Source organism: Pygocentrus nattereri, chromosome 3, assembly GCF_015220715.1.
Source record: "Pygocentrus nattereri isolate fPygNat1 chromosome 3, fPygNat1.pri, whole genome shotgun sequence".
Lineage (NCBI taxonomy): Eukaryota > Metazoa > Chordata > Actinopteri > Characiformes > Serrasalmidae > Pygocentrus > Pygocentrus nattereri.
In genome coordinates, this window is record NC_051213.1 from 41153592 (window position 1) to 41181217 (window position 27626).

A 27626-nucleotide genomic window follows, 5' to 3' on the forward strand; every position below is an offset into this window, starting at 1 on the left:
ATGACCTATCACCTAAAACAGCAGAGGGATACGTCAAAACCACAGCGCTTCATTCAGCTTCAGAGGGAGGAAGCTCAGTCGTGAAAGGAGTCGCTGCCGAGAGGACAGGCTCTATTCCCTCAGTCAACACTCAGTCGGTCATTACGAAAGTTTTTTTACTTTTAAGCAAACGGACGCACACACGGCTCGCGTTTGTGAAGGACGGCATGGACGGGCTCCTCGTATCGTATGCAAATACCGCTGCTGACGTCGCTGGTCATGTGGCTTTTGGCGTAGATCCCCCTGCGCTCGCGGATTTTTTTTCGGCCGTTGTCTTTAGGGTTCGGTTCGAATCTTACGGTTACCGAACCGAGCCGCTCCTCCTCCGCTCGGAAAAAGGGGGCACTTTCAGGACAAGGCTGCTCGCACCGTCGCCCCACACTCCACCATACGTGGTCGGACAGGTAAGGAAAAACCGCCGAATTAAAGACTCCCCTCGCCTTCAAAAACCAGCAAACAAATAGCTCTAACGCTACCCCTCAGAAAAAAAGTTCGAGCCGCTGCGTGCGCGTTCGCTCACTCGTTAGCTAGCCGAGCTAGCCGGAGCCAACGGTCTGAACTCTAACTCGGTCGATATCATTTCTTAACTTATCCATTCAACTTTGTTTTGTCCTGGCCATATTGTGGAAAAAAGTGGGCATGTGAAGAAAAAAAATAACCCTCACGAAGCTGACCCGCTAACCTCGCGTCTAAAACACATCCGCGCCGCGATTTTAACGTTAGCTTAACGCTATTTTGGTGTTTTATTTTTATTTTTAAAAAGACACCCCTTAAGAAGGAGAGGACGCGAACATGTCTTCTGCTCCGGTGGCGAAATAACCAGCAAAAATATGGCTACCGACGTCGACATGGCGTTCCGTCGGCTCAAGTGAGCGTGTAGGTCCGTAATTTTGAACGCTAGCCCCCCCCGTATACCAACCGACGTGCCCCGTTCGCCCTGGTTATGGTTTATTCATGCATATGTATGAAGCGAACGTGACTCGCAGACTTCTGGAAATCGCTAAGCTAGCCGTAGCTACTTTGATTTTTTTTGGGGGGGGGGGGGGGGGTCCGAATCGTGTGATGTAGGCAGCGGTGACGCCTTCTGCTACCACACTGCATGGCTCAGCCACACTGCAGCAGCCTCTTCACATCTCTGCTGGTACCCCCTCCCCAAAAAAACAACTCCGTGGACACAGCAGCTGGTTGGCTGAAACCAGGACTGTGTGAACTGCAAGCTTAACCTAAACGTCTTGCCTCCTGATGTATATTCTGTTAAACTAATTATAAAAATAATCAAGCGTCTCAGGCTAGGTGATGACTCTTTTTTGGCTGCCTTGTAGACACCCCATCTCTTCAGAGAGACAAGTAAAACTAGCTTCAGCCTACAGATGTGCGTGTGGTAGGGATGTTTTTGAAGTGTTGTCAGAACGTTTAGGTGGAGGATTCTATCACTTTACTCGCGTCAGGATGTGGTGAAGGAAAAGGGACTCCACGGTCCGGGAAATGAGGCATGAAAGGGACTGTGTCACCTTATTTGATGTAGTAAAGGAAAAGGGTTTTTCAAGTTCACAAACCGGGGTGTCAAAATCCAGTACTGGGGAGCTACGTTACAGTGCATTGATAGACCTGAAGATTTCCTGCGCTGACATTTGTGAGTTATATCAAAGTGCATCCTGGAGATTGGTACGGCTGTGCTATATTGCCTGGAGTTTTTGTTTTGCTCAAGCCTTTCTTTTTCACCTTATGAAGGAGCTTGATAGCTGATAAGTGGAGATATTCCAGGATTGGACATTGGGAAACAGTGCCCTAAGGCATCTGAGGAGGACGGGTTCTTCCTGCTAGATATGAAATCCGTGTTGATGTGTTGTGAGTGTGTTTTCTAGCTGAAACACATCTAAAGGTGCTTTTAATTGATCAGGCAACTGAAAAGATGCAGTCAGAAAATGGTTTGCAGATACACTTTCTTGTGCTAGTGCACAGTGAGTTGTGTATTGAGAGATTGTGTAGTACGTACTGAGTAATATAGTGACTAATAAAGATGTCATATTTGACTACTATGTGTCTTGGAAACAGGGCTGAAGATGCTCAGTGAATGTAGAAGTTAACTGTCATGAGTGGCTCACAGTTAGGAAAGTTTTGTCCCTTTGAAACTTTTTATCAGTGACATAGAACCAATGCTTGAAGTCTTGGGGTTGCAGCCAGTCATAAAAATGTCAAGATCTCAAGACCTCAGTTCTGCTTCACTGGATCTGGCACAAAATGTGTTTTTGTGCCAGGTGACTGGCTGGATTCAAAATGGCTGCCTGCGTTCATACTGAAGAGCTGACGTCTTTGAGGAGGTGGTTGCTACTGCTGCCTCTGCCTGTAGCTTGTGCCGTCGGTGACTAAGCCAGCAGAGTCGCTGATGTCATAGCCGTGGGCTGGGCTCCTTTGAAAGCTGTGTTTTCTCTGTCGGTGGTGGTCATGACTTCACTGAATGGAGAGCGTCTTTGCGAGGGTGTTTTGCCTCACACTGGGGCCGTGTTATCTGTTAGTAATCCCCACAGAAAATATAATTGCCCTTGTTTCTGCGCTCATAGAGAAGTGTAGCAGGTTGTTTCAGATTTTGTGACGCTCATCCTACTAACTTGGCTGCTGTTAAACTTAACGCAACAAGTTCTGATTTTTCATTACACCCTGTCATATTTTAGCAGTGTATGTGTGGGTTGGGCCAAATGGCTCTTAGTGGTGATGAGGACATCCTGACTCTACTGTTACTCAACTGATGCATCATTCCTTGGTCATTGGGGTTATATTTCTGTTCTGTGTTGCTGTCTCCCTCGATTAACAGTAGACCAAGTGTGCTTTTTGTCTATCAAATGCTCAGTGCCATGAGAAAACTTGTATTTTTACAATACCAGTTTCACTAAGCTAAAATAATTTTTTTCCCTCCTGGAACCAGGTAATTCTTGGCATTACTGAAGTTAGTGTACTGTGCTAGATAAAAGCCCAAAGCCCCCTGTTATAACATTTGTGGAACTGAGACCTTTTCATTTTTACTCATGCAAAATATCTTCAGATCCTTAAGAGTCCTTGGTCCTCGCTTTTACCCATGCTTCTCAGTTGGTCTGGCCATTGCGACAGCTCGATTTTGTGGTCCGTGAGATGTTTTTGTGTGGATCTGGAGGAATGCTTTGGATCATTGTAGCGCCAGTAGATCAAGCAACGACCCAGTTTTAGCTTCCTGGCAGAGACAGCTGCGTTTTGCCCAAAATTTTTCTATGTTTATGGTTGTGTGTATCCTTTCAAGGTCCCCATGGCCTCTGGAAGCAAACCTACCCTGCCCCCCCACACATGCATCTCCACTGAAATAAATGATTAGGTTCTGTTCTGCCCTGGTGTGGGACATATAGCCTAAAATGTATACAATGTGTCATTATGTAGTCTGTGTAGTGTTACAAAGGATGGAGTTAAAATGTTTACTTTTCTATGCTGACAAGAACCTTTGTAGTTATAGGTGTGAGACCTGGCCTTAATACCGCCCATCTGTAGTAACAAACTAATAAGTGTTTATCAGTAGAATTACTGTCATAACCAGTTCGAAATGCTGTCTTTTCCTGTGTACGTGCTGCAACTGTGTTTTTCAGAGACACCTGTTGGTGTATATCGTTTTATACTGTCTCGCTGTTTTGACCTTTCGTACTTTTCAAGGCAATAATGCCTGATTTTGTTGGCATGCCCGTGAGTTGTTTATTGTTTTGTTGCATGTTGTTTCATGCTTCAGGTAATTAAAACTTTAGGTTGCAAGACATGTTGAATACGCTATGCATGAGTGATACTCATAGTGACTTTTTTTTCCTGTAGTCACTAGGCCAAAAATCTGAGTCTTAGGCCCTATTCCATCCCTTGTTTATATACCTACCCCTTGTTTTTGAGTGTATCCTTACCACTTGGTACTGAACTACAATGCGTAGTGCTTGAAATCTTCCCCTATGAAATGAGACAGCCCTCAAATAAAGAAGAACGTTAATTCACAGGCTACTAGCGGTGCTCTGTAGGCAACCCTGCCACTCTGCAGTCATAGCAGAGGAGCAGTAAAGTTCAGTAAACACGCTGCTGGTCTTTCGTTATATTTAGGGAATCGTATGTCTTTTAAGGGAGGTGGGGAGGAGGGGTTCAACAATTATTTATTATTGCCCACTCTTAATTCTTACCTACGTTAGCTATTCGCCGGCTTCTTGTTCAAAATGTCCTGATCCACCTTAAATGAAGCAGCAATTACAATCTAGTGCTTCAGGCGTCAGAACTGCTGGACTATTTAAAGTGATTTAGCTAGCTACCTACCGAAACGTTGGCATACTGTTAGGGATTGTTTATGCTTGTTTTATAAAAATCAAGCAAAAAAATGATCATAATACATCAAAACAACATTAAACTAAGATGATACAAATTTTTTCACAGAGAAATTACTCTCATTTGTGGGTTTTTTCGGTTGCTTGCTCATCCATCTTGCCCGTTTTTCTTTTTTCCTCAGGACACTTTGTTTGGAGTGTGCCTCTGAAAAACCTCCATTTGGAGGGTCATGTAGCCCTAAACAATTCGCCCTTCCCCTCTATCTCAACAAAAATTGGCACACCCGGCCCCAAGGCATGAACATGCAAAATGAAGGGCGAAGGGCTACGTGGTAGGGGCGAGGGGAGAAATGGGACTGAACCTTACTGTACAAGACAAATGGAATTGGACTTTACTGTAAAATTAAAAGACAAACTGATTGCACATTTAGAACAGGACCTAGTCAGCAGCTGACTGATCAGAACACCTTTAACTGTTCCCGTCCTTTTTTGTTCACCTCTCATAAGATGCTATGACTTGATCATTTTTTTGGTGGCTAAAAATCTCTGTAATCTCTAGCAGAGCATTTCCACTGGAACTCCTGATACTTCTGGGCTGAGAGCTGGTAGTTGATTTAAACTGGATTAGTATTAGTGCATTAAGTCTTGCTGTGATGCTTGTATTATCATGTCATACATGGACAGTTTGTGCTGACTTAAAGTAGACACCTTTCTCATAAACTGTTCAGCTATTTATCATCAGTTGATTTCATACTTGCACTGTTAACATCACGCTGCGATGCTTTTAGGTGACGCAGCTGGAATGCACTTTTAAGGCAGACTGTGCAGAGCTAGGCAAGTGGTTCCCAGTAGCAAACATATACTCTGTAATGTGGCAGGAAACCCCATGAAAGTGACTACTTTTCCTACTAAGTTTTGATATATTTATTTTAAAGCATGTGATGGTCCACTGATTTGGTAGAAGGGCCATTTAAGTAACCAGTGCAACTCAACTGTCCCATTTCTAGAACGGTCTCATTTATGCTACGATAAACATGTTTAAAAGTTCAGTCGTGTTATGTGGAGAATCCTAGTGTGTTGCTATGATTTGCATGGAGTAAATCAATAACTGAGCATTGTTACACTGGAGGTTACTGCAGTTACTTGGTTACAGGGCGCAGGACTGTTTGTTATTATAATAAGTACCAAAAGACCAAAAAATCAGGGGTTCTAGTTTAGATTCATTTGACCATAGACGTTTTCATTAAATATTTACTTTGATCTGATACATTGAAAGTAGTATGAATATGAATTTTTATTCAGTTTCACATATTGCACTTTGCATTAAATGTAATTAGACAAGGCTGATGATGCTTTCTCTGTCATGAACATGCAGTTGGTCTGTGTCAGTACCAGCCATATCCCCTGTATGCTAAGAATAGCTTATTGAGAAATAACATTTCAACAAATGATAAATATTGTGATATTGCTGTTTAATGTTAGGATGCAAACGTACTAACGTTACTTTTGACCTGATGGGGCAGTTGCATTGTGTTACAGAAGCAGTTAGCTTGCTAGCTAAAGAGTGAAGGCTGATTTTGTTATTACAATTGAGAGCTTTGCTAGATTAATGCTTGGAATAACATAAAAATTGTGACAACACATGTAAACGAGCTATATGTTTGGTTTCTACAGCGTAACAACAGGTCGTCTGCAAACTAACTGAACGTCAGCATATCAAACCTCCTGTTACACTTTTCCATGCTTCCATGTAAAACTAGAAATGTAGAGTAAACATGTAATTTACATGTAAAAATGCTGGAACAGTAGGTGATTTTGTCGATGGGTTATAGATTGATTGGATTTTCAGTGCAATCTGAAACACTACATTGGTTAGGGCACAAAGTCATCCCCTCCATTTTGAAGTGCAAAGTGGGATGTCACTAGGGGACAAATGTACCCTGCTGCAATTTGTAATACCCTAGAAAATGGCAGAATGCCCTCGATAGATTACTCCACACAGAAAAGGTTGATTTCTTGTGTGCTTTTGCATGTGTTTGTTAACTGTGTGTGGGTGAGTGTGTGCGTGCTTTGATACGGGTTTATGTACAGCAGAGAGGAGGGATCGGAGAGGCCTTGGGGAAGCACCAGTGCTGAGTTGTGCTTTCCCCCCCCCCTCAGCAACATGAAACTGTGGTGGTGGAAATTAATCTGTGACCCCTCCTTGATTTCCCTCTAAGACATTAATGGGAAACCCTTATATTAGTTGTTCCAATTATGACTCGTTCATTATTGTCAGAAACAAACCTAGGTTTTGTTTCCAATTTGTGCAACTGAACGCTGTGATAGTGAACTTTCTGTGGAATCCCATTTTTGCCAGGAATGAAATTGTCAATTTTTTTTTTCTTCTTCTCTGTTTCTGGTAGCAGGATGTCAAAATATTGACACAGTATCCAAAAAATGGTCAATTTCTTAACCGACTGAATGATATTTTCTCTAAATATTAAAATATTACAAGGTACTGAAAATGTCACAAAATGAATTATTTTGGGATATTAAGTACTAAGTTAATATATTATTAGAGTAAAGATTATTAATTTATTAAGTTACTATTTTGAGGAAATAAGTCATTATTCTAAGACACTAAGGCATTATTAATAGGGTAGTGGAACCTGGTAGGAATGGGCTTTCATAGCTTTCCACTAGGGCTTTTAATGAAATGCTTTGAAAGGCTTCTTATTTCCTTTTTCCAGCAATGTATTTTGGAAGGTTTTTCATTTTGTGGTGTTTAGTTGTTAGTTTTATTATTGCTTGATTTACACAATTAATCATCAAAATAATCAGTAGATTACTTGAATACTAATATCAGTATCAACTGTGACTGCTCTGTTTTCAACCATCAAACCACATCTGCTTTCTACCATATAACAACAGTACTCTGTAGATATCATGGTGCAAAGCTTTTTGGAAACATAACCCTGAACGCCTCAGTTCAATACCAGTTCCAGCACAGCATAGGAAAACAACTACCATATTATTCAAATTCTCTGGACCTTTTCATGTCAGTCCTGTGAATAAGGTACGCACAACATTCCAGCCACAGAATACAGAAACATCAAGTGGAAAAAAATAACTTCTCAGACCTGTGACAGTTTCTAAATAATCTCAAAATGTCACCTATCCTGGTAAGAGAATAAGCTCTGCACCTTGGTGTTGTGCATGCTTATCAACAAAGCAGTTGTGTGTGTTTGAGCATTATCATTAATTTCTGCTTCATCCTTACTTTGATGCTTTTTTGAAATAAGATGAAACAATTAGAAATTAGAAAACTTGACAAATGGTCATACAAGGACTGCTTAGCTGCTTATATTTGAGGAAAAAAAGTGAAGTATGCTATATTTTATACATTTGTAAGTATCCTATATACGTTTGGTTAATGTATGTAGAAACATAATACTAGTATTTTCCCATTGTTTTAGATTGCACATGTCAGACTCCTCAGATTCAGTTCCTCGGCTAATTAGCCAGGTGTACATGGGTTGAATTCAGTGTGACAGAAGGGAGAATAGTAAATTTTTGTAAAAATGTGCCATGGACCATGTTTACCTGCCTGCTTTAGACTGTAAGATCACAAGCAATCTGTTAATTTCTCATTGATATATGCCATTACTACAAGATGTATGAGGCAGTGTTATGCATTTAATGGATTCCTCTTTGCAGTGCTTTACTGGCGTATAAGGTAGATAGATTATTGAGTAAAATAGGATGGCTTTCTCTTAATGGCAACGTTGATTTTATTTATTTATTTTTTTGTTTTTGTTTTTTTGCAGGTGCAGAACAGGACGTTCTCTCGAAGGAAAAGTGGTGGAGAAGCAAAAGCTTCTACACCATTACCTTAACCCACACCCTGTTCTCAGGGGAGACCATCTCTGACTGGTGAGCTTCTTACTTAAAAGGCTTTAGGTTAACATCACAGGGTCATGCAAAGATATTACCAACAATATATAAGTCTTTCAGAATGGTCACTTTTGGTTTACATTGTGGATGAGTATTGTGCAATTTTTATTTTTTTTTCATTTTCTGTCTAACATGACCATTCAATGCATGTTAATAATTTTTTCTGGAGATATTTCTGATGATATTAGATATAAGAGAATGAAGGGAACATCAAATAATATTAAATGAAAAAAATGTAGAAAGAATTCGACGACTGGTCGACCACCAAAACTGTCACCATTAGATAATCAGTACTTAAAGCTTTCATCTTTGAGAGATGAAAGACAGGAAATTTGGGCTCCACTCTTGTTTCAGATCTAAAAACAATCCTGTGAGACAACAGCATGTTGTGGGTCTAAGGATTTGTAGCTGTCAGGAAACCATGACTGAGAAAAGGGAAAGGAAAACGTACAAACTGAACAAAGAAAGTGTGAGAGTTCTTGGAACAATGGGCTGGTCATCCTTGTGTCCAGACCTCAGCATCACTGAATTTATTTGGGATTACTTGGATCGTGACAAGCAGAAAATGCAACCGATTTGTAAGAACCGTGAAGATGTTAAAGAATATCTCTGCAAATTTCTTTGAAAAACTATAAGCATGTCCCCCAAAAAGAAGGGTGAAATGATGAGGCGTAGTCTTTGACTTTTGCCATTACTGTAGATATGAAGAAATGCAAACCTGTACAATTGGATGTACTTTGTATTAACCTTTTTTAAGCTAAACTTCTTCTGGGAAACTTTGCTGTGTGTTCATGGAAAAGGTTATAGTATTAATTTCCCAAACACTTATGTCCCTGCCTTGGCGAGAACCACATTAAAAATATTTTTTCGTTTTTTTTAAAGAAAACATTGTAAAAACAGCTTATGAATGCATTGGACATGTACAGAGATTGCAGATTGAACAAAGCTATATTTTGAGAATTGAGATTTTAGAGCTGATCGACCTGTTTCAGACAGCAGTTGCATGTTTGTGTGAACAGCAACAAGTCCATTAGCCCCCATTAGCAGTCTGTCGAGCTGCTAGCCAAGCAAAACTCGAGCAGGGTTAAGTTCAGTCATTTTTGGTGACTTTTACGTTATACAGACGCAGGTTATGATGCACGCATAAATACATTAGTGAGTCTGGGAATTTTTTTCATTTTTTCAATGCTGAGTGAAACGTTTTGAGGGAGAAAAGTTCTCTTTCTGTTGTGCTGTGGCTCTGCTCATCGCTTGTTTACAAGCTCTGCTCAGAGGTGGGTCTGTATCACGTGATCAGAATGTGACAGCACAGTAGGAGTTTGTGGAAGCAGAGCTGCTCTGCTCATCTGAAAAATCTGTGGTGGAATTGCAACTTGTTTGACTAAATTGCAGTAATGGCGTCCATGATAAGGTTACTGTACGTGTTTCATATTGCGTTATCCCAAGGTACAGAATACCGTCACGTGTATAATAAATATGTAATAAGCACATTTTCACTCGCTGTTTTTAAGCTTTGTTAAAAATATGTTAAATTAAGCTTTAGTGTTACAAAGGTGCCACTTGAAACTCTCTAGCTAAATAATAAATATAGTTTTCTACGTTTGTAGCCACTGGAATAATAGCTGGCAGAGCTTGGTTGTGATGCAGAATGGGAGCAGGGTGTCGTGATTTTTGCTCATTCCGTGGAGCAGCTTTTGGTGGAGCGTCAGTGCTCTTTCTTACTCTGAAATTGCTCCAGTGTTGCTCCATCTTGCCAGCCAGACTCCTTTTTTTCCACTCTTGACTACCTCTGCGTGACATGAGTGATACGGCAATGACTTTACAGCTCACACATGACAGCCATCCATTCACTGTGTCTGTGCTGCAGAGCTGTTCAGCAGACCTACGTACTGAATATTCACACCCATCACAAAGAAGTTCTACAGACATTACGCAGCAGTCTCATGTCGCCCATTTTGCTGCGAGAATGATGTGTTAAAATTGTGCATTTGTTTACCCTCTGCAGATTTCTAGACTTGGCCATTGCTTCAAGCCTAAACCTCCTGAAAATAGCCTCTGTAGCGCAGACTGTTTAACTGTTTTTGTTTCGTTAAAGAACAGCCATAAACGATGTAATACATATCGTATATGTAGTGTCTTGTTCATATGTTCATGCAAGGCGTGGGTGGAGGGCTTGTGGCATCATAATGCTGCATCGTCTATTCTCATTTGTCAGCCTAACCCTAGTACCAGTTCCTACCGAAATAACTAGCTAGATAATTTGGGTATTGGGCTATATGGTTTATCCTTGCAAAACAGTGCTACGCTAAGCTTTAAAAATCTCAGAACGGTATAGCACGACATTTAGTATGTTAGTGTGATTATACCACTGGTCATAACACAGTGTCATTATTGATTTTCATTCCATTTTTAGACAATAACTCATTAAAAAAAGTTTATTTACACAATTTACGCATTATGGAAACATAAGCGGCACATATGCTACAAACTTATCAGCTAATGTCTTGAGAGAACTGGCTACACATTTTATGTGTATATTTAAATGTAGTATCAGAAGCTCACAGCAGATTCCAGCAGGTTTGCAGTGTCCTTAAAACTCATAAAAATTAGTTTAGCCATGTTTTAGTAAAGGCAGCAGGCTTACCCACGGCATTTAAGGTTGGATCATCAGAGCGATGCATTGCAAAAATAGAAGTGGTGTGTCGGTCTGGCACTCATGTCTTATGTACACAGGTTTGCTGACTGCTGAGGGACCGTTTCGGTTTTGTCCTTGTCGCTTGCGTCCTTTGCTGTTCTTACAGTTCTTGTCTGCAGGCTGTGGTTGTTACTTTTTTAATGGCTGGTTGTCCTTAGTACGCTACAGGTGAGAGAATAAGACGGCGTGATACTCAGAGATTCATTTGGAGAGCCGTTATTGGGAGATAATGGTACTCATAGTGCCTCTCAGCCAATCACATTGCAGGGTTAGAACTAACTGTGGTGTAATTGAGAATATCGGGACATCTGCGACAGGTCACGGTCTGAATACCGCTTTGATGCTATGGATTGGGCTGTGTAAGCGGTTGTTGTGAGCAGAATTTTTCTGCTACTGGATAATCAGCTTTAATCGTATACTGTGTACTCCGCTCTAGAGAGACCTGGCTAACTGGTTTCACTATTAACCAAAATAAAAAAGGCCAAAATTCCTAGTATTGAGTATTTGCTGTCTATTGACTATTTGGGAAAACAACAGACGTCTTTCTCTGTGCATCTCATGACATATCAGTGTTTACCATGGATTTAAAAATTACTATGGTAGATGATTTTGACAATATACCCAACTCCTATTTATTCTTCTAACTAGGCCTGTCAGTTATTAGAGATGATTGCAGTTATTTAAGCTGACTGCAGTCATTTTCCACACTTAAAATATTTCAGTCAAATTTTGCTGCAACAAACGTGAACGTGCCTTGGGAAAGGTAAATTAATGTAAATACAAGAACGCAGTGAATGCATTTGAGACATCATGAGGCTTGTGAAAACCTGTTACCTGCATAGCCTTTAATGTTTTTAGCATGTATGCTGGCAGTATGTTTTTTTCATTCTTGTGAAGATCATGTAACTTTGCTTAATACGCAGTTTTGCTACATAGTTCTGTGTAACTGTAGACATTTGAGTGAGTGCCCAGTAGTGCATGTGCAGTATTCATTCAGCACTGCAACCGATATTAACTACTATGTAAACATAGCTTGCAGGTAAGCAGCCAATTTTGCCACTTTAGGCTTGTTTTTTAATAGTTACAAACAATTAAAAAGAAAAGAGCTATTGTTAATCGCAGTTATATATGACAGTCCATTGTCTTCACTTGTGAATCAGGATTGGAAATGCTGAAGCCTGTGTCCCATAAGGTGGGTTTTGAGCTTCAAAGTAAATGTCTGTATATACAACCCCAATTCCAATGAAGTTGGGACGTTGTATAAAACCTAAATAAAAACAGAATACGATGATTTGCAAATCCTTTTAAACCTATATTCAATTGATTACACTACAAAGGCCAGATATTTAATGTTCAAACGGATAAACTTTATTGTTTTTTGCAAAGATTCACTCATTTTGAATTTGATGCCTGCAACACGTTCCAAAGAAGTTGGGACAGGGGTAACAAAAGACTGGGAAAGTTGAGGAATGCTCAAAAAACACCTGTTTGGAACATTCCACAGGTGAACAGGTTAATTGGAAACAGGTGAGTGTCATGATTGGGTATAAAGGGAGCATCCCTGAAAGGCTCAGTCGTTCACAAGCAAGGATGGGGTGAAGTTCACCACTTTGTGAACAACTGCGTGAGCAAGTAGTCCAACAGTTTAAGAACAACGTTTCTCAACATGCATTGCAAGGAATTTAGAGATTTCATCATCTACAGTCCATAATATCATCAAAGGTTTGAGAGAATCTGGAGAAATCTCTGCAAGTAAGCGGCAAGACAGAAAACCAACATTGAATGCCCGTGACCTTCGATCCCTCAGGCAGCACTGCATTAAAAACCGACATCATTCTGTAATGGATATTCCCACATGGGCTCAGGAACACTTCAGAAAAACATTGTCAGTGAACACAGTTCGTCGCTTTGAATATAGCTTGAAAAGGATTTGAACATTATCATATTCTGTTTTTATTTATGTTTTATGCAATGTCCCAACTTCATTGGAATTGGGGTTGTACATCAGGTGTATTTAATTCTGGTCCTGAATGGCTGCAGTCCAGCAAAATTTGATCAACGTGTCTACTTCAACACGCCTACGAAACCTAGGAATCGACAGATGAGTTGAATGGTGAGTGTTTGAGCTCGTAAATTAGCAAACTGTGCTTCTTCCAGTAACAAACAGAATTTTTAGTTCTATGTTGGGTCAGCTCAGTAAGAGAAGTGATGTCGTTATTGTGAGTACTAGTTTAAGAAGCCAACCTCTGTTCCAAAGCTTTTATACATTTTCTGGTGGAAAATAACTTATTTGAACATGTGCCCTTCTCTCTTGCTAGTTTGTGTATTGGCTTATGTTTTTTTGTTTTTTTTTTTTGAGCAGGCAAAAGCAATAGGGAAGAGCAGGGCACAACGTAACAATTTTTTTTTTGCTTTCCTCTTAATTATTTTAAATATTATTGAGCAAGTTTTTTTTTAAATACAAGCAACCTGCGTGTCTGTGCCACATATTAAAATACACACGTTTCCAGAACATACCATTTATGAGCAGATCAGCTGAAAGCGGAGTGAGTGCAGACGTTACAACTAACCCTGTGAGTAGGGTTAATTGCAACAGATGGCTAGTTGTTAGTCTGGTAAATTGATGCAAAAAAAAAACAATTAATTCAGTGCAGTTCTGTGTTTTGAATTGGACACATCGAGAAATATATTAATTAAAGTAAATGGCAGTCACTTTTTCACACAGGGCCCTGTAGGTTTGGATTTCTTTTTCTCTTAATAATAAAGACCTTCATTTATAAACTGCATTGTGTTTACTTGTGTTGTCTTTGTCTAATATTTAAATTTGTTTGGTGATCTGAAACATTTAAGTGTGACAGACATGCAAAAGAATAAGAAATCAGGAAGGGGCGAACACTTTCACACCACTGTATGTACATTTCGCCTGTGGAAAAAACTTAGTTAAGACACAATTGGACCTTTAAATCACTGTTATAAATGTAGCCTTCAAAGGTTCATTTACATTGTATCTTGATGAACGTAAATGTACTTGCGCAGTATCTTTATTTCTTACGGTGTGTCTTTATAGTTCAAAAACAGTCTTTAGGGTTAAGCCTTATATCTGTGAGATTGCTTTCAAAATTTGTGGATGATGTCCCTTTGGGAGTAAGAGAATATGATTTAAGCGTGTTTTATTTTACTTGATCTTTTTAAACTACACAAAGTACCCCACTCTTGCCAATATATTATATATATTTTTAAAAATTACTCATTTCTATGTAATTTTTTAGCTGCTTTTTTGTTTATAAATAAAGTGTTTTTAAATAAAGTCTGTGTAAAGGCTTTTTTCCATTTTGATATTTTAAAAATAATATGCAGAAAGGATTTTCATGCTTTGGAATTGTTCAGTTTAGTTAATAATTGAGTAAATTCCTTTTTTTAAAAAATTATTTAATTGGTATTGACGGTCCTCATTTTATTGTTTTGCAAAACACATGCCGAAAAGATGAGCCTGTTCTTTTAATCCTCGCCGTCACCCTCTCCCCAAGTATTTCATAACTGGCATAACAACCATAGAAGTCATTGCTGGTGACTTGGAGAGATTTGGTTTCGGCTGGAAAAGCCATATGCAAGCCCAGAAGCTCAGTTTATGCAGATGGTAAGCACATGCTCAGCATCTGATTACTCCTGCAGAATCACCTTTGCAAGTGATTCTTTTTAAGCCAACATTTTATGGATGTCGGAGTTTCAGTGTGTACACATACGCTGCGAACCATTCAGTTTAATTGTGCGTTTATTTTGTATTACGGTATCGTAAATGTACCTTGGTGGGAATTATTTTTAAATATCTCTATTATAAAATTATTGCTAGGTTTTTATGAAATGCTATGAATGTGAAATAAAGTGTATGTCACTAGTGTTGATCTGGTAGCATGAACAATAGGTAATCTGTTTAACACAATTGTTTAAGGCTGTCATTTCACTTAATTGACTAATGACTTCAGTAAAGGGTATATTGGATGGAGACCGTGGATCAGTGCTGCTTGTGAAGTAGGGCAGAAAGAAGTAGGGCTACTAGCAGTTGCATAGAGCAGAGAGTAAGATTGCTGCTCTCCCTGCAGCAGGCTGGGGTTCACTTCCCCACCCGGGTAGGCATACCACGCTGCACTAATGAAAGTCCTTCTTTATACATCTTTAACAGCTGTTACATCTTTAACATGATGAAATTATAAGTTGCATAGGATGAGAGTGTCTGTCAAAGTGCATAAATGTTGGGTGCATATGCCACTAACTAAGTGATGATAATAATTCAGTATTACTAGTCTTAAGTCAAATATCATGCTGTTAATTTTGTAATTTTGTCCCAGAGGTCCTGTCCTCATCTTTATGAACATTTTTGGAAACTTTGTTTTTCTTTGTTTTGGCTTGTTGTCCATATGAAAACAGTGTTTGCAAGTACAACCCCATTTCCAAAAATGTTGACACTGTGCAAAATGTAAATTAACACAAAGTTAAGTCTAATGATGTGCAAATTATTTAACCCTGATTTTTAATTGAAAATTGTACAAAGACAACATTTAAAATGTTCAGACTGAGAAATTTAGTTTGTATATAAAACAAAAAAATTTTATTAACACGCAATAAAATTGCAGTCATGGGCTGGAGGTTAGGGAACTAGCCCTGTGACCTGAAGGCTGCCAACGCGATCCCCTAAGACACCCAACCCCCAGCTGCTCCCCGGGCGCTGCGGATAGGGCTGCCCATGGTTGGGGCAAGTGTGCTCACTAGTGTGTATTCACTAGCGTGTATGTGACGTTTCACTACATGGTTTGGTTAAATGTGGAGGTGAAATGCCCCCGTTGTGGGACTAGTAGGGGTCACTTAATCTAAGCTTAAAATGTATATGTCCATTTTGATTTTGATGCCAGCAACACATTCCAAAAAAGTTGGAATGGGGGCAACAAAAGACTGGTAAAGTTGTGTCATGCTAAAAATAACATCTGCTGTTTAATTGGCAACAGGTCATTAACATTATGAAAAAGCATCCCAGAGAGGCTTTCAGAAGGAAAAATGGGGAAGGGGTTCACCACTCTGAACGACTGCACGATCAAATAGCGCAACAATTCAAGAATAACATTCTCAACATAAAATGGCAAAGAACTTTGTTTTTCATCATCCACAAAGTCGAAGCCAGGAGTGTTTGTAACATGCTGCCATCACGTTGTTCGAAAATCTCTGCTTTAACTTAGTGGCTTTCTGTATTTTACCCAGTGCACAGTGCACTCAATGTTATTCTTGATATGCATGACTTTTTATGGGATATTTTCTCCCCCTACTGGACTAACATGTTTATGCATTTGAGCTGAAAATGCTGGTAAGGACAATTGTTTTTAAGAAAACAGAGGGAGGTGCTGGCATTTCGCTGGAGCAGAGTAGACAGCCTGTACAGGCTATTTTGTGTTTAAAGCTTTATAAAATGTTTTGCAGTCTTGGTGCAGAGCATTTTAAGTTGCAGAGTGAAAAAAAAGACAAAATTTTGCTTAGCAGCCACAATTATAACCCAGTTGATGGGCTACGGTGCCAGTCGGAGCTGTGGGAGCATTTTGTACTGTCCTCCACAGGAGGCAAATGGCTTTTTAACTTTCATATTAAGCTTGACCATGAATAGCCAAGAGTACATGTGCAGTGTTAAATAACTTGTTCCTGCCTCTTTCCTTAAACAAAATTGAAAGTTGTGGGTAAAAATTTACATATGCCACAATACATTTACACAGATACACATAGATCTGATCACAGTGCGTGCTCAGCTACCTTAGATCAGCACAGGTACGCCCACATACATTCTAGTCACGGACAGCATTGTGTTTGTTTAACAATAAATTGGGCCTAAAACTGTTGGTTTCATCCACAGTCTCTGGTTTTCTGCAGTGATATTGTTTAAATCAAGAATGACTCTGACATTAACTCTGTTTTGTTGCTGGAGGTTTGTGTTTGTTTGTTTATTTGTTTTCTTGGCCTTCTGAAAGTGGCTCTGGGCAGCAGAGGCCTATTGGAACAAGCCTGAGTTCAGATGAGTCTGAATTTTACAAGCTGATAAACAAGTTGCACAACCTCACATGTTGGTTGTGACCCAGCATATTTAAAAGTGAATTTATGTGTCTTGTGTCAATCGTATTGTGCTGTAGTACCACCAAGGTCTAGGTGATGGCATAGTCTTGATGGCATCTGGGCAGTCTTAATTATGCTTAGAGTTGTAAACAATTATAAATAGGGTATGGTTACTGCTCTCCATAATTTGGTGCAAAAAAAAAATATGACATAAGATGTGAAAAGGCTTAGTCATCTCCATACAGTTGAAAATATTACCAATCGATGACGGAACAAAATTAGTTAGCCCTGGTTGTCAGAAGAGCTTGCTCAAACTTAGGCTACACAGCAGTTCTGCTATGCTAGCTATCAAATTTTAGTTCAGTACAGACTCAGCTTAATATTACTACTTCCCCTATGATTAATGCTGGAAACATTTTCTGAAAAGGACATTGAGCCAACTAAACTGTCCTAGCTGTAGTATTAATACAAGGCTGAAGTTGGCTTCCTATCTGCCAGTTTCTTATTGAATTTTTTTCTGTTCCACCTTAAGTGGTGCAGCAGTTACAAGAAGCTGACAGATAGGAAGGTGATTGTAGTTTTAATGCTGGTAGCTTTCAATAAGGTAATTTAAGCCAGTGATGTGACTAAAGCTATGACGAAATGCTGCCTAGAGTTTTATGTACTGTCTATAAATATGCGCTACAGTAGGGCATTTCAACATGGTAGCATAATTCATCAGAACACAGGGAGGCTGCACTGAAGGCATAGGTGCAGCAGCTGCTTTGCTAAAGATTCTTTCAGATTTTATTTTAATGAGCTTTTATTTTGTTATTGTATTAGGGAAATGCCTAATAGACTTTGGCACAAAACCTAGTGGTTAGATGAGTCTTGCCCATATAACAAGTCAGGATGTGCTTTTTGTGGATACATTTTTGGATGTTGGAGTGTTTTTATCTTTGTATGCTTTTGTTAAACTAGTTTTGAGACATGGTATCAATAAAGATATGATCTAAAACTTCAATCCAAGTCGTATGAGGGCAGTGGGAACGTATATAGGTATACGAATATAGTGAATAGCTTTATTCCCGTCTGCTCTGCTATATTTCAGTCTGAAAGAATCGGCTTGGCCAAAAATAGGAATGCGGAATGTTCCTCATCTGGATCTCTGTTGAGAAAATCCCTCCCACCTGCTGCTAGGCCGTTTCCATGGCAACTCATGAGTCCAGATTTTTCAAGCCTTGTCCCCAGGTACCCCCAAAACTAAAGAAATCTGGGGAGACATACTTAAAAAAAAAAAAGAAAAGAAAAAAAAGTGGACTTCTGAATCACAGCCATGAGTTCAGGTTCAGGTTAAACATTTTGTGAAGGGTATAAATGAGTAGAAAGCTACTGCTGGACCTCTGTAAGGCTACAATTCATCTAAATCTGACTCTTTCTTTTTTTCACGTCAGATAAAAATGTAACACTTCAGTTCATTATATTCTGATTAAGTTGTGTATTTCGCATGCTGTACACTCAGATACTTCTGGTCTTTACTCTGAGGAGTCAATAAGTACATCTCTGAAGCGCTTGGTGTGCACATCCTTGAAATGGCTGTCATGTCAAGTAGCTCCCAACACGTCCATCACCTTATTGTCATTAGAAGACATTTTACTCATCAGGCAGTTATTAAATACTAGAGTTCCATAATTGGAAGCAGTTTTTTTTTTTTTCGCACTTCAAGCCTGTATTGTAGCAGCTCTGCGTCTGGAGCAAGATTTTGTGCAGTGCTGCAGGGTTCCTAGGCCCCATTTGATGAGATTTAAATTAATTCTGCCTCGATCCCAAATTCACCCCCCTGCTGCGCTGCACAGTATTAACAAGGCTCAGTCTCCGCCCCCTCACACAGCAGTTCCGCTGCAACATCCTCCCATGGAAGGATGCGGCTCAGCCAGTGGAAAAGCACATGACGCTTGGCTTCTTCCCCTCTGGCTCTCTCAGCCACCTTTATATAACGCATTCATTTAAATGTGTATCAGATATAGCTATTAAAAGATGAGGTTAGTAAGTATGAACCATGATACAGAGGAGGTGACGGTACTATAAACGCAGGGAGGTCGCTTGGTTTGATTTGATTAGAAGCTGGCTGCTGTCATGTTGCTGTTGCTTTGATCTTCTTCGGTCTTCTTGGCCTTCAGTATCATGAACAGTATTTGATGCTAAATTGAGTTAGGAGCATGTGTATTTAACATTTTGCTTCTGGTCATTTTGTGTTCGTAACGCAAACACAGCTGAAAGCCAGTGTTATGATTTAACCACACACAATTTGATTTAAGAGCAGCTTCATTCAATAAGCTGCGATATCCCTGACTCCATGATTTCACTTCTTTTCACAGGGCAACAATAAGCAAATTTTAAATTTGTTCATCTGTGAAAAATGTTTTTGTACTAAGGAGGTCTTCCATGTGCAAAATGCTTTTTTGTAACAAAATTGAAGAGTAGACAGCACTCCAAATGTATTTTTTTCCCTTGTTGCTCACTTTGTAAGGCAGTGGTTCTTAACTGGTCTTTAGGACCCCCCAGATGGTTCACATTTTTCTTCTGTCTCCGTGTTGCAAGGGTTGGAAAAACGAAAATATGGACCGTGTGGGGGCTCTGAGGACCAGTTTGAGAGCTACTAGTGGAACTGTTTTTCATATAAAAAAATGCACAGTGGTATTAGTTTTTTTTTTTTATTTGTATTTTGAGAGACAAAATGTGTTTGTGTTTCTTTTCATTGGTTATTTGAGGTTGCTTGAGGAAGTCTTAACTAAGGAAGTCTTATTCTAAATAACAGAGGGTTATGGGAACCACAGGTTAACCCTCTTTGAATATTACTGATATCTGGTTTCTGTGGTTAAGCGTTTTAGGTTTAAGATAAAACTTCAGTTCTGAATTTAGCTTTCTGTATGTGGTAGGGTTGCAGTTGTTATAGGAATTTTCATTTTTGAATATCCTACTGAATATTCATCATGAATATTTGGGGAAAATTTGTTTTTGATTATTATTATTCATAGTAGTAGTAGTTTTTTTTATGTTATTTTTGTTATTGCCCAACTCTAAGTACTAATACTACTTCTACTTTTATGTGCTATTGCATAAAATCTATTTTTGTTTTTTGTTTAAACAAAAATACTAAAAGGTAATAAAATATTAACTGAGCAGTAAGTATTTTCAAAGCATTTTGCATTAAAATGCTAAATAGGGATCCTGCCCAATCTGGCATCCCTGAAGAAATTGCTGGCTCCGTTTGAACATCAGTAAACGAAGCAGGAAAGCAGAGGAAAAAGCATCTTTTTAATCATTGTCAAACATGAAAATAGCTTTTTTTTTTGGTTATCTCTTATTGGTGAACATGGGAGATATGAGGGTTTTTAAGATCAAAACAACTCTGTACCGAAGCACACAGTAAATTCAGCCATGTCCGCTTTAACGACTGCTGCAGTCTGAATAATTTTCATACAGCTCTGGACAGCTAGCTATGGAGCTTGGTGTAATTTATTCTTGTTAATAAATAAAATTGAGTACAATAGTATAATGTATTTGTTATAATGGCTCATTGGTTTTGAAAAAGTTTAGGCATCTGATTTATCAAATATTATCGAATGTTTGTTGCAGCCCTAATGTGTAATTACATATAGTAAAGACCCATCTGACCCCATCATGTGTGACTAAACAGACCTATATTTAAGGAGTTATTGTATGAACAAAGCACTTGCTACATACATTTTCTATTTGTTAAATTGTCTTTCAGCTTAACATTTGCCCCTCTCTTAGCCCTTAGCACAATTCTTTTAAAAACAAACAAAAAAAAGAACAATTGTAACTGTACCCCTTGGCTGTTCCAGGCTGGTTCTCTTGGCGCAAGTTGAGGTTGAGATACGAGATGACTGTGGCCTCATGCATATTTCATTAGTCTCCACTGTACTGAGATCCACTTGGGTCATTACAAGCCTGAGGAAGGCTAACACTGGACCGCCAACCAGACCTGGCACAAGATGTTTTTTCGCCCCCTTGCCAGTCGCCTCCCTTTCCATACTAATTAATAATGTGCAGCTGTGATGCAGCACAAGTGCATCTCAGTCTCTCAATGCAGTTGCTATAACTACAGCATGGAAAAAAGCTCGCCTTAATTTTTAATGAAGCCCTTGGACTGACTGGACAGACTTGATAATGAATCTAGAACTTCTCTACAGCTGTAGTCCAGAATGGTGAGGATCCACTGGTGAAGTGTAGTATGAGCTGTACATAAAATGCCCTCACATTGTAATGTTGCTCCAGGGTAGTGTGTGTTTTTTTTTTTTGTTTTTTTTTTGTCTTTTCTTTTCAGCATGACACAAGTATTTAAATCCCTTGTAAAATTCTGCTGTCATTTACTGTACATTAAGTTGATGCAGTCTAAAGCATCTTTTATTTTAATAATGTGCGGTTCATAGATCCTACAATGAAGTATCAAACGATGTGACCGAAGCTGTAGATGATCAGTACGTTTCTGATTCAACTCTACAACTATATTCTCTAAAACCAACATCCCAGCATTCGAACACAAGTACTGAGAGTGTAATTAAACCTGCTAACAAGCATATCAGGAAATAATAGTTATGTGAATGATCAACTGTGAAATAACACACTGTCATTAGGAAGGGATTATGTGGGGTTGCTGACAAAAATCCAGTAACTAGCTTCTTGTATTACAGAGCAGCACTCTACTAAGCTTGGATGATAAATTATAAATTTAGACCAGCGATTATCAACTGCAGAATTAGTGCTATATAAACAATATTATTATGATTCAAATTCAGTTATGAAGCTCCACATGTGAGTGTTACGGAGCCTTACCCTGTAGCTCACATTTTCCCTAATGGTAATATAATTACCATACATTTACCAACTGGGCTACCTCCTAATATTACTTAATAATTTATATTGATAACTATGTTCTGCACGGATGGCCTGTAACACTGTTAATGTCCTGTGGTTATCAGTGTTTTTGTTTGAAAAATGAGTAAAATCTTTGTCCAGCTGGCACATTGGCACCCTTCTACTAGACAAGCTTGCCCATTTTACTCTGTAGCGCAGAGTTTCTCACGTAAAAAATCTGAATGCTACATAGAACAATTAGAACAAAAGTGATTTTAGGAATGCTTAGTAAACATTTTTCTCAGTTGGTGTTATGTTGACTTTTTTACATAAAATATTTTATAGATCCTGGACGTTGAAATGAATTACTCACTTGCACATTTGTAAACATGAATGTTCCGTAGCTGTGATGTGTTCATCATGTCTGTTGACTTAAATGTGGAAAACCACAACCAAATGATGGATATTCCAACAAGACATGCTAAAACTTTGTCTTTACTGGAATTCTGTGAAGCTGCTTTGTGACAATATCAGTTGTAAAAAGCGCTATAGAAATAAATTTGACTTGACTTCACATTCTTGTGGGTTATGTTGGGGAAATTTGTGGTGAAGAAAAATCCAACAATGTAAGACGGTCTGTAGACAGCAGTGAAGAATGAAAAAACATGTAGATTGTGAGATCGTAATCAAGAGTTGATGATTGACAGAAAGCTAATGAGCACAAACTGGTAGTCTTTTGTGTTTGATCATTACTAAAAACGTGTTTTTAGAGTGTTTTTTTTGACAGTATAGTGTTTATAGCATGTTGTGGGTTATGTAGTTTTAAAGACAACTCCTCACTGCTTTGTGATGGTTTGCTAAAGTTTTTTAAGTTATTTGGCTCACTCATTCTTCTTTGCTAAGACCATCTAGTTGGATTTTTCTTCGCCACACATTTCCCAACATAGCCCTCCCCCCTTAGATCTCAAGTTTTAAATCATACCTGAATTTCACTTGAACTGTCTTCAATTGTCTTCACTCGTTGCCCGAGATCTCAGTGTGAATTTACTTAATGATTTGTGTGACCTCAAACAGATGGTAACCATCAGTGTATAACACACATGCATGTGAGCAGTTCTTCTTAACTGTGTGTATATCCCTTCTGTTCGTTAATTTCTGTATTTGTTATGTTTATATACAATCATCAATTTCTCCTACATCTTCCTTTAGATCGTGTGGCCTGGGATGCAGTCTCATGAAGTCGCCCACTGCAGCTGACATTAAAAGTCAGCAGAAATATTCACCTTTATTCTTCAGACAAAGGTCCACCCATCATTCATCAACAGTCCTCCATCAAGGTTGCACTGTCACAGTCCCAGACTGTCATGGCTAGTCGAAGAAAGTCCACAACTCCTTGCATGATCCGGCCAAGTGACTTGGTGGAACAGGATGACATGGATGACTGTACAGATAGCCCAGTGGAGAACGGATCCTCATGTGTGCCTGCCAGTGAGAACTGGACTGACAAAAAGAATCACGTAAGCACTACACAGGAGATAACTGAGCCGGCGAAACCTGAGGCACAAATTCGGCCTCAGAAAAAAGTGCAGGGGGGCTATGAATGCAAATACTGTACCTTCTCCACACAGAACCTTAATGAGTTCAAAGATCATGTGGATTCCACCCATCCTAATGTCATTCTTAATCCTCTGTATCTGTGTGCCGTCTGCAACTTTAACACAAAAAAGTTTGACACATTAACTGAACACAACGAGAAATGCCATCCTGGAGAGAGTAATTTCAAGTTCAAGAGGATCAAACTCAACAGTCAGACCATTCTGGAGCAGACCATTGAAGGTTCAAACTGTGCAGTTATTTATGATGCTACCAGTCCTCAGTCTGGAGAGGAGCTGTCCACTTTTCCTCTTAGCAAATCTATGTCAGTGAAGATAGGTAGACCGAAAATTGATGGCAAGCGGTCATCGTTAGACAGTCAGATGGATAAACTTACCCCAGAGTTACCCAAAAAACAGATCACTGCAGTGAACGTAAATGGAACGGTCATAATCCCAGATGCGACACTTAAAGATGGACTCTCTCACATAATGCCATGCCTGCAGCGACCCCCAAACTACAACTTAGTACCAAAAATAGCTGTCCCTCTGAACACCTCAAAATACAATGCATCTCTGGATGGCAACCTCACTCTCATCACGTCCTTCAATAAGTTCCCTTACCCAACCCAAGCTGAACTCTCATGGCTCACTGCAGCTTCCAAACACCCAGAAGAACAAATCAAAGTCTGGTTCACGACCCAAAGGTTAAAACAAGGCATCAGCTGGTCTCCCGAGGAGGTTGAAGAGGCACGTAAGAAAATGTTCAACGGAACAATTCAGCCTGTTCACCAAGCATTCACAGTCTTGCCTGCTCAATTAACCCAATCCACGAAAGCCTCACAATCCCTTATTCAAACCGTTCCTTGCCATGTTCTTGGACAGTCCGGCTTGGTGTTGACACCAGTTGCCAATGGGTCAAGTGCAAATTGTGCTCCCCTTGCATTAACGGTTGCAAACCAAACAGCACAGGCTGTTAAGAGACCCCTCACAGCCCCAGTGGTTGCACCCGAGGTGAAGAGGCCTTCAATAATCCAAACAGTTCAAACTACTTCCAAGTCTGCCTCTCCTACACCCAGTTTTTCTTCAGATTGCAAAAAAACTCCAGAGCAGATTAGAGAGCTTACAGCCAGTTATACCCAGTGCCAGTTTCCTGATGATGAAGAAGTGTACCGTCTTATTGAAATGACTGGCCTTTCCTGGGGAGAGATCAAAAAGTGGTTCAGTGACCAGCGTCATGGAAAGGGAGGGCAGCCAGTAAAGAATGACTTTACATCAAAAGAAAACCTGCCTCAGAAACCTGTTGCCACACAGTTTCCACTTCTGGAAAGAGTGAAGGGCAAATCCTCTGAGCAACTGAAAATGTTAGAGGAGTGTTTCCAGAGGAGCAGCCTGCCAACACAAGCTGAGATTGAAAACCTTGTGGCTGACACCAGACTGTCGAAAACAGAGATTGATGGGTGGTTCACGGAGCGCCGTGCTCTACGGGATAACCTTGAACAGGCCCTGTTCAACTCCATGGGTTCCAAAAGACTGGACAGAGGAACTCTGAATGGAGTTCATGAGCAGGAGGCTCGAGCCAGGTCCTCTCCCCTTCCCCTTCTATCCACATCTGTGTGCCCTGAAATCAACACCAAGTCCCTTGGCCTTCTTAAAGACGTTTTCTCTCAGACGCAGTGGCCGTCGCCAGAGGAATATAACCAGCTGGAACTCCAAACGGGACTAGCTCGCACAGAGATTGTACGCTGGTTCAAGGACAACCGATCTGCCCTAAAGAATGGAACCTTGGAATGGATGGAGCAGTTTCAAAATCTGAGCAACAAAAAGCACAATGGCCAGAACAGCTCATCAATAACGGAGCCAGCCCAGAGTGTCTTGCAGCGACATTTCCAGGATGCAAATATACTAAAAGGAGAGGATGTGGAGAAACTAGCAGAGCGTTCAAAACTCACCAACCAGGACATAGTGAATTGGTTTACCAGCAAACTGGGTCACAACATGCCAGACATCAGCAAAAGCAAGGACCAACATGGGCCAGCAAGTGTGGACAATGGAAGATGGGTTAAGGTTTCCATGGTCACTGACAATGAAAGGAAAGATTCTGAGGCACAGAGAGTGGCTCCAGACCTTGAAGCGCTGACAGCAGAACACATAGTGACCGGATGAACCAAGAAAGGTAGGCTGCTTACCAGCACACCATTACATTGGGGGTGGACCATATAACAATATTTATTGTGATCAATCATGCATCTCTCAATAGGTCAAAAGGTAACTCATGAAAAAATTGTGAATATTGGCACTAGTACACTGATCAACAGCATGTTGCATAAAAAAAAATCAAAAGGTGGTCTTTGCAGAGGTTATGGCACATTTTATGTCTTTAGTTTTATTTTTTTTGGAAATAGGAAGCCAACTTCAAAAGGTCATATTGAAGTTTGTTACCTGTTTGCTCTGTAATAAAGGCGCAGTATACAATTCTGGAGAAAGATGTAAAGCAAACACACCCCTCCCTTCAGCTCCTTGAGAAGCTCTGTATTTCTAGATCTTTGTGGCCCTAAACCCCTTGTTGTACACACAAATGCTATAGACAGAATGAACACAGCAAGTAATTCTGTGACCCTTTTCTTGCTGTACTTTTTTTTTTAATGTATAGCACCACTGATTCTTTTTGTCCATCCCAGCTTGTCAGAAGAAATCATTGACATATCCTGTCTCGTTAACATTTCTAGAAGTATTGTGATATATTTTTACCATATACCACACCCCAACATTGTAGTACAGCTGTCAAGGTTATAAACATACTTTTGAAATCAGATATTTAATGGATATGTAGTATGGTTAAAGAATAGATTGCTCTAATTTGTGAAATGATGAGGGCGTCCTATGTTAATTTTGCAGCTCTAAGCCACCTGGGATGCTGGCAATTTAATCTCAAGAAAAAAGCCTCTCTGCCTAGAGACCATTCATGCAGCCAAAGCCTGTTTCAGGATCTCATCTGCTCTGCAAATTCCAGATTTTATCTCACACTTTGTCATTATCCATGCACACTGGGTGTTTACTTAAGGATAAAATATGCATTTTTTTTTGTCTTTTTTGCAGGACAAAAGAGGCTGCTATGATAAACCCTAAAGGGGGAACAGAAATAATCACATTGACATATTTGGAACCAATGATCTTATACCTGGACTCTGACATCATCAGAGAAAAGGAGGACTGAGTGTATGTGAAGCACTGGCCAGGGACTGACCATGGAGTGCCAAAGTCAGACTGCTATGTTGCTATTACTACTTGGGTGTTTTTTTTGTTGTATTATTATTATTATTATTATTATAATTATTATTTTTTTTTCTTTTTTTAGAAAAAGGGCCCTTGTAAATAATTTTCCACAGATTTGTAAAATTTTCTGAGGATGAGAGTTTTGTTACATTTATAATACAGTAGGTGTCCCCAAGCCATTTTGCTTAACCCTTACAATGGAGTATTTAGATCTTTTGTCAAGGGGCGATAAAGCGATTCACCTGCTGATAAATGTGGTCATTTAAGGCACTTAACATTTCAAGTGGACTAAGACAAGCGGTGCTCTTTTGAAATCCATCTCATTCCTGAAACGAGGTGAAATTATGGACTTTTCTTTGGACCATAGAAACATTGCCTGCAGTCTCATACTGTACTTTACCGCCAAGGGGCCAAAGCCACATGGTGGACATAATCATAAACTGAATTCAGTGCAGTGATGCACAAAACATGTTTGCAATATTACTATCAAGGCAGAATCGTGTTGGCTGGCTTTTTCTGGTATTCAAGGCGTAGTTCCGTTTCAATGTCTCGGCTGTGGCCTGCTTTCTGACAGCTCAGTGTATTCTTTTCCCCTCTTGCCACTGCTCTAGCGTCATGTTCAGACATGTATCAGGAATACTGTATTGCTATCGAGAATCTGCTTGCTCTTTCTTAAAGAAAAAACGTCTGCTGTAACTCAATAAAACACAACCGTTTGAAAAGGCCATTCATAACCTGTGGCCATTTCTTCAAACACCATGTTCCTGGAAATCTACTTTCCTGTGGAGTTTAGTTTCAACCTGCATTTAACATGCCTCCCCATGACTT

The 27626-nt window shown here is 39.6% G+C and overlaps 1 protein-coding gene across 1 annotated transcript; it reads left to right on the forward strand.

Moving 5' to 3' along the window:
* zhx2a (zinc fingers and homeoboxes 2a) lies at positions 1 to 27569 on the forward strand. The gene is made up of 4 exons (XM_017715993.2): positions 1 to 443; positions 8162 to 8267; positions 23140 to 25698; positions 26622 to 27569. The coding sequence occupies exon 3, from the start codon at positions 23295 to 23297 to the stop codon at positions 25686 to 25688; it is 2394 nt and encodes a 797-aa protein (XP_017571482.1). The 5' UTR covers positions 1 to 443; positions 8162 to 8267; positions 23140 to 23294; the 3' UTR covers positions 25689 to 25698; positions 26622 to 27569.
* The last annotated feature ends 57 nt before the right edge of the window (positions 27570 to 27626 follow it).

Coding starts and splice junctions, on each gene's coding strand:
- zhx2a (XM_017715993.2), top strand. CDS start 23,295: ATGGCTAGTCGAAGAAAGTCCACAACTCCTTGCATGATCCGGCCAAGT.